This window comes from Dysidea avara, chromosome 11 (assembly GCF_963678975.1).
Source record: "Dysidea avara chromosome 11, odDysAvar1.4, whole genome shotgun sequence".
In the NCBI taxonomy this organism is placed as follows: Eukaryota; Metazoa; Porifera; class Demospongiae; order Dictyoceratida; family Dysideidae; genus Dysidea; species Dysidea avara.
The window spans coordinates 18,088,013-18,096,788 of NC_089282.1; the positions used below are offsets into that span (position 1 = coordinate 18,088,013).

General features: G+C 36.6%; 1 protein-coding gene across 1 annotated transcript; it reads right to left on the reverse strand.

Moving 5' to 3' along the window:
- Positions 1–3,203: 3,203 nt before the first annotated feature.
- LOC136237744 (cadherin-8-like) lies at positions 3,204–4,772 on the reverse strand. Its single transcript, XM_066027957.1, has one exon. It carries the CDS (start codon positions 4,770–4,772, stop codon positions 3,204–3,206), a length of 1,569 nt encoding a protein of 522 aa, XP_065884029.1.
- Positions 4,773–8,776: the final 4,004 nt, after the last annotated feature.

Sequence of the window (8,776 nt, forward strand, 5' to 3'; positions counted from 1 at the left end):
CACATGTGCCACATTTTTCCATGTGCGATCCAACTGCACAGCCATCAGCAACATTATGTGACTTTCTGTGTCCGTAATTTTGATTTTAGACAGACAATTTCCATTGATAGCATGCACCCAACATAGTCCCTGCACTTTACCTCAATAGATACTTCACCAACATATTATATCTTGAGATGATAATGGATTACTGGATATCCTAGACACAGCAAACAACTCATGGGTTGGACAGACATGCAAACATAAATACATTTTTTATCATGTGTTGATCTTTGGTCAGCTGTAGTGCACTCATCTAGAACTGTGTACTATTAGTGTACAACTAAATCAGGGATTTAATTATAAACGTTGCTGTGAAAACCCAAATACAACTGAATTCTACGTAAGGATAGGTCATGCAGTAATCAGAGAATTATTAATGAAAGTTTAATTCCTACTTCTTTTTCTACAGTAAAATTAATAATTATTTAACTTTACAGTGAAATAGGTTTCTGTGGTCTAATGGGATGTATTATGTTAGTGCCAATGTTGTTTTATTGTTGACTGCTCAATTAGAGTATACTCATATATATGAAATTCATTTTACAGTAAGTGAGAAGGCTGCATGACTTTTTGCCCCCTCCTAATAAAACTAGCATACACAAGTTTCCAGTAAAATTTAGGAGATAGCCATAACTTGATTGTGAAGGATGAGCACGTGCCCTAAATGCTTAGCTGGTTCCATCATTGGTGTTGGCTGGTCATCTGAGTGGGTCATATACTTAATTTAACCAATAATAATATAGTCACAAAACTTGTCATCATTTCCATATGCAACTACTTGTCATTGCCTCATGATCAGAGAAGTAACCAAATAGCTAATAAATTACAATTAATATCCTCTGGTTCTTGTGATCCATGCAAAAACACCCAAGCCATAAACAAGAGTGTAACCTTTAAAAAGTCTGTGTGAAGAAGTTGTGAAATCAAAGGTGGTGGCTAAGAAATGGTTGCAATGGTTAGTATTAAGTTAAGATCATTGCAGTCATTTCTTGGCTGCAATCTTTGATTCCACAACTTTTTTCACTCAGTTGCTGACGTTTGGCTATATATTACTGCTATTCCATCTGCTCATTGCACACCATCATACTATATGAGCTAGTTATACATGATGGCTACTTTTGCTTGTATAAAACAGTGTCTATCTACTCATGGTGGACACTAATGCTGTCCTTTCAGATGCCATTATTGGCCTATCTATCAATCAGACAATTCCTACACAATCACCGTTGTTGGCAGAATTATAACTTACATATAGTTACTGAGCTATACAATATATTACATGTATAGGTGGCTCATCATCATCAACAGCAGCCATTTTAGCTTCTGCTTTGCAGAATTGTAATACACATTATATACAGTCACCATGATTATGATGATGGTGCAATTCTACTGGTAACAACTGTATAAGTCACCTGTAGAGAGTTCAGCTACAAACAAGTAACCCTGTAGAGAGTTCAGCCACAAGTTAGTCACCCGGTAGAGAGTTTAGCTGAAGCATAAGCTAGATTTAATAGTCCCCTGTACTATATAACATAATATATGTATATCATGATCACGTAATACTATAAAAGAAATTAAATTTTCTCCATTCATGCATGCTCTACTATCTTGTAGGCTGTAATAAGTCATTATGAACTAAAGTGTGGCATGGAATGTATGTACTGTGTAAGTATTAACTGTGGCATGTGTTATAGTTAGTTGTATAGCATATATAATCTAGCTGGTAAAAGGGTGTGGCCTTCCAAAAATAGGCTAGTATGAAAAAAATGTGATATCAAATATGGTGGCCAAGAAATGGCTGCAGTTATGTCAATTAAAATTGTGGCATGCAGGGTATTGCTTGTATACAAGTGTATGCGGTACCACATAGTAGTGATGCACTGATAAGAGATTTTGCTGATTATCCGATTAGCCGATATTGAAAATCATATAACGGCTGATACTAATAACCGATCCGATGTTTATGTTTACCAAAATTCCACACATATTGTGTAAACTTGCCACTTTTAAACTTCATTTTTGTCTTATTTTTATGAAAACAATACCATCAGGGTCAGTAAAATTAATTGGCTAAATAATTTACTAATAATTACTGATACCAATATTGCTGAATGTGGCCGATAAACCGATTTCCAATTATTTACCGATTAATTGGTGCATCACTATCACATAGATAGCCAAATGAATAATTATGGTTGTAATTTTCAGTACTTCCATTAATTTTGAGATTGTAGTATGCAGTTTTGTAATTATTTGGTGTATGAACTCATCAGGGTGTACATGGTGATAGGAGGAAGTTATGTAAACATTTTAGGAAGTGTAATGGGATCATAATGCAAAGTAATGACTATGTATGTAGCTTCACTATTATTTGCTGTCAAACTACACACATAAAAAATATTCTTGGAAAAGAAGAGTACACTAATATAATCTTATTTTATTTCCCATGTTTATAATTTGTACATGTATTGAACTATATTCAAATTACACAGAAATACACATTAGTACATTAACAACTTCACATGTAATTATTTGTAACACAGAAATGTAGATGCAGCACATAAACATACACAGTGTGACTAGCTAACTATGGTATTTTGTATAAATCGGACACATGAATTCAGTACAGAAACAAATGGGATTGGTGTTTACGTCATGCAAACATGTATAAACAACATCTATAACGCATGCTGATTGGCTACAAAATTATATGAATAAAGTGCAACAGCATAATTATGGTATGTACAGGATCCATCTATGTTATATATAGCTTCAGAGAATTGAACTCTAGTAACTTGTCATGTTCCATGCACTGCAGTCTAATCCTTACAGAGGTGGCAGCTGATTTACCAATGAAGCATCCGGCTTTAATTTGTTCACCCATTAGCCATTCAAAAGCTGATGTATGAAGTACATAAACAGTGATCATATACTGTATGAGCATGCATGAACAAACAAAGTGTACATATTTGAACTACTGTTGATCCTGCGTATTTCAATGTCACATACTTCAGTGTGTATTATATGCTTCTACTAGTAAAAGAATTACAGACCTTACAAATTGGTTGATGGCTATATCAGGACATCAACAATACACATTTAACTGTATAGTGGTACACACATACACACACAAGGAGGTATACATTTGGGATGCATAAAATCTAAACAAATCGAGAATTTGGTTTGTTACATTTGCCAGTAAAACAAAAGGCGGCCACTACTAACAGAATTACTGTTGTAATAAGAAATGCAACACAGAAAATAGCAGCAACTACAACAACTGGTGAATTTATAGTAGAGTCACTACTGGATGATACTTGTTGAATTGTCACTTCTACTGAAGTTGATGCTACCTTTCCACCACCATCAGTTGCAAGAAGTGTGATTCCAAATTGTCCAATATCATCTTCAATAACTATTTCTGCCTCATTGTTACCAATATTATGAACACTTAGTGGAGTACCAGTTGTCGGAGTGGAAAATGTAATGTTGGAATTAATGCCAGAGTCACTGTCATTGGCAAACACTGTACCAGCAACCCTTTGTCCTGCAGTAACTGAAAATGTGTAATATGATGAACTAAATTGTGGAAGGTTGTCATTTACATCAATCACAATAATCCGTACAATAGCAGTAGACAGATCAGGGTGATTACTATACACTGCTGCAACTGTAAACATCTCCATAGGTGAAATCTCTCTGTCTAAACTTTCTCGGACTGTTATTTTCCCAGTGTCCCTATCAATTGTAAACTTGTCACTACCAGGTGATTCAATACGATAATAGAAACTAACAGGATCAGAAGAGGATGCACTCACATTACCCACTGTCACTAAAGGATCATTGTTCTCTACCAATTCAAATGTGTATGTGTTATTTGTGAATCTAATTGGATGTTGGACTACAACAGTGAATACAGATCTATTGTTTAGTGGGACCACTCCATTGTCTTCAGCCATTACTTCAACTGTCAATCTTCTCATATTGTCAGCAAATCTAAGGTCCTTGTAGAATGAAGAAGTTCGTAAGATACCACTGGTACTATCAATAGTGAACTTCTCGTCAAAGGTTGAATCAACAATACCATATGTGATTCTTGCATTTTCTCCAGCATCAGCATCACTGGCAGAAACATTACCAACAAACACACCTTCTTCTAATCCCTCAGGAATAAAAAACATACGATCACCCATAAACTGTGGAGCATTATCATTGATGTCATCAATTGTGATATTGACTTGTAGTGAAGGATTACTTGTCATTACAGGAGAGATGCTATCAACAGCCACAATAGTTAGTTGATATAATGCAATACGTTCTCTGTCTAATGGAGAATCATAAGTGTACAACAGATTAAAAAAGGTAACACGACCAACAGTTGTTCTGGTGACGTTAAACTCATCACCACCAATACCTTCAATTCTGAAACTAAGACTATCTTCATTATCACCATCCGAAATTTGAATTCTCCCAACTAAAGAATGAGTTGGTCTCTCCCCTTCAGTAAACCTGAGTGAATGTTGTAATTCAGCTGGAGCTATAAATTCTGGGGGAAACTCATTCACATTTATAATGTTAATTTCTACACTAGCTTCACTCTGATCAAGTGTATCAACAGCTGTTAGCCTCCCAGTTATTTGTTCACCATCTTCTCTATTAGGAGAGTCTATTAACAAAACAGCATTTATTGTGTCATTTATTGTAAACTCAAGTGAAGCTTCATACGTCATAGTTCCTGGTGTATCAAAGAACACACTATCGTTTAAACAGTAGATAATAGAGTTGGGAGGAATATTCTCCAACACATAGGAGGTAATCCTTATAATAGGTGGAACCAAATTATAGTTGCGTGTGACAACAGAACAGTTGATCATGGGTTGACCAGGGACACATGTCGTAATCTGAGTACAACCTTGTCCAAATGCCATAGCAACCATTGTAGTAAACAATAACACCATCAAATAATGAACCTGCAAAACTTAATATAATATTGAATGACTTTGATACCGCATACAGTGGGAGCTATATATTACAAATATCTAATGTTATATGATAAAGATGACTCTTGCATAGTTTACCAAGATTTTCAAATTTGGAAAGTTTAGAGAAAATAATGAGGATGTTTTAATATGTAGCTAGCAAAGTATAGAGGCAGCATGCATGACCTCTTTAATTATAGACTGTTTCATTGCTATATAAAGGTGTCTAAATAATCCAAAACAGACAAACTATGAAAAAGGGTGCAGCTCCTTCCAAAATAGGCTAGCATGATATCAAAGGTGATGATAATTAGTATAATGTCAAATTGATTAGTAACATTTCAAATTAATTTGACAATTGCAGCTGTTTTAAAGTCCTGGTCACCACCTTTGATAACACATTTTTTATTCTTCTACAGGTAAACAGGAGAAGTACATTTTATCCTGTGCCAAAAACAGCCCAGCTGTAAAAAAAGCGAGGTCACGAATGCACAAGTACATGTTCATGGAGTAACCAAAAGACATGATATCAAAATCTGGCCAAGAAAGCATTTACAGTATAGGCACTTTTGTGCATTCATTTTCTATATGCTTCACATTATCACATCCAGCTAGCTGTACATGTGTGCTTGCAATATAAACAATACTACTGAGATGATAAAAGATATTACACTGCATTGTTACCAAAATTAATTTAACTAAAAATTTGCAATTGGTTTCTACTTGGCCATCTTTTTATTTTAATATACAGTGCAAAAAGATGGCCAAGTAGAAACCAATCGTAAATTTTTAGTTAAATTAATTTTGGTAACAATGCAGTGTAATATCTTTTATCATCTCAGTAGTATTGTTTATATTGCAAGCACACATGTACAGCTAGCTGGATGTGATAATGTGAAGCATATAGAAAATGAATGCACAAAAGTGCCTATACTGTAAATACTTTCTTGGCCAGATTTTGATATCATGTCTTTTGGTTACTCCATGAACATGTACTTGTGCATTCTTGGCCTCGCCTTTTTTTACAGCTGGGCTGTTTTTGGCACAGGATATCACTACTTTTTGTTGACTAGAGAACATACAGCTAGGTATTATATTACATACACTGTAAATCCAGAAGTGTGAAGGTCACACAGTTCAGTTGGTATGACTCCTGCGGTCGCTTAGTGCTATAGGAGACACTGCATGCATGCATGCATAATAACAGCTTCAGCAACAGATTAGCTAGCTAAATTAGTAGCAATAGCTTCCAAGTTCAGTGTTTAGAAGCACTACTAAAAATGACTTGCTCAGAGAAAATTCGTTCAAACTGAAAATAATGTTCAAATTCCCACAAGGACTCACGTGATATCTCGCGTGATGTTTCACGTAAGATAAGAACCAGCAAAGTCGAGGCTACAGTCTTAACTGTTCTTGCTGAAGCAGTGGGTTGGTGATATAACTAGTGTAGTAGAAATTTGTGCGTGACAAGTGGAACCGAATCAGCTGCGAGTTGTTGCTGAATGTATGCCTCGGAATGGACATGAAACCTGGCGGTACTGAATGCATCACACTATTCTCCCAGCAAATTTCCGGGTAAGTTCGTGTATAGTTACTGCACCTATCAATGTTATCCCCCACCTACCCCCTCCCAGGCGTAATGGGGGAAATGGTGGGGATTTGACTTTTTGAAAAATCAAATTCTCCACTCATGGGGGAACGACTAGTGGTCAAATCTCCATGTAGTATGGCTGTTAGGTACTTTAGGAAACAGGTCAATTCCTTTAGCTTGCAAGTTAAAACAAATGCCTAAAATTTCGAGTGGTCAAATTCCCCACTAGTGGGGCAGAGTTTCAGATCAAATCAGGTCAAAATCCCCCACTAATCCCCTAGTAAGCCCGGGAGGGGGTAGTGGGGCTTAACATGGATAGGTGCATAAGTCATTGTAAACGGCTATATAACTACCGCCATATTTTTAGACAGGACTGAATCTCCCATGCCATAGTAGTTTCCTGGAATTATATACTATGCTTGTGCATGTAGGCCAGAACAAGGGGGTATCACTCAGGCTCTTGCTGTAGGTCGATCTGCGACCGCGGTCAAACTCTAAGTCAACGGTCAAGGCCACAAAATAGCTCTTACAGTGGATCAAGATGATACGGAAGATTTGAAACCCACAATCGAAAACTATACGTAGCTACTATCAAGTTTACGGAATTATACGTAACTCACAAGAAGTAAGGATCTCCAAGAAGATGTTTTAAAGCTCCAACAGGCATTTCGCCGTAATTATAATGATTTTTCTCTCCCAGCTGCTGGTAGCACGCACTAAGAAAGTATCATACTAGGTTACAAGCGCAGGTGCGTATAGGAAAATAGAGAAATAAGTGGAGGTCAAAAGTTCAACAAGAAACGCTCAAGTCATGATGATAAATGCTGCAAGTCAAAGGTCAAGGTGAAAATTGGTCAAGACTTTGACCGCGGTCGCAGACCTACCTACAGCGTGAGCCAATGTGACACCCCCTTGCCAGAGCCTCATAGCTAGCTTGTTCTAGCTGCGTGGGTCAGACCGCAAACAAGTTGAGCTGAACCCTGAGAAAACAGCTAAAAATGAAAGAGGATATTTTCTCAACATTTCAACCAACCAAGATGGTTGGTGATGACAATAAAGATGTCAAGAGCAAACAAGTGCTTCCACCAACAGTTCAGGAAAGGTTAATAGGCTATATGCTTTTATGGCTTCCTATAATGTATGGTGAAAAATTTGGCTATAAATAATGTGTCAGGCATTTGAATGATTAGCGGGTAAGTCAATACTACAAATGAGTTAATATTTTTTAGGGCTCAGCTCAATGCGTACATACAGTAGGCCGTAATTACTATGCATCGATTGATTGATATGATAATGATATAAGCAGATCTGAGACAACCATGGACCCTACTATATAGTAACTGGGCAGATATATAGAGTTATGTATACTCTGATATAGTTGTTGAGTGTTGTAGTTTGCCAATGGTTAAAGCTAAATTAACCATTTTAGACAGCTTTTTGTGATGTTGAAGGTGTCAGGCAAACTCCAGTTAGGGGCAGGCAATAAAAGATTATTTTTCAAAACAGGAGAGGAACATGCTTAGGCCCACAAGGTACAGGCTTAGTCTACTTACCCCAGTAGATGCACCATATTATATATAATGCACATATCAACGTATTGCCCTACTAACCCCCCCCTTCGGGAATATGTAGGGCTATAGTTGGCACAACCGAATGTTAAATGTCCCATGGTAGGACAAACCTATTGTGTTAAATCCCAACCATTGGCTCCAGTTGCAACGTGGGGGATGACAACGTAGAAAAATACTTGGGTGCTTAATGAATGATTGTCAAATGCCCCATAGTGAAGCAGCAGTTTCATGTCAATTCGCCTTGTAAAGCCCCACTTACAGGCATTACATCCAAGGGGGGAACACATTGGTAAGTGTATAATGAGTTTACATGTTAAACTTTAGTCTGTCTTGCTTTTTTCATGCTTATAGCAGCTAATGTGCTTATTCTCAAACAATCAGGACTGGAAATATACTACAAATTGTCTTCTACTTTTATCTATCAACTATCCAATCACTGCTAGTTTAATTAAAATTTCCTTTGCTGTTGTGTAACTTGTTTACCATTATGCTATAACCATTAGTCTCTCCTAGTTTATATGTCTCTTAGCAACAAAAATTGTAATGTCAACAATGTAGGTGAGAACCACAAAACAAGTCAAGTAATATATTCC

What these genes read in the sequence shown, in the direction of transcription:
- LOC136237744 (XM_066027957.1), bottom strand. Translation starts at nt 4,772, where the DNA reads ATGACGTATGAAGCTTCACTTGAGTTTACAATAAATGACACAATAAAT.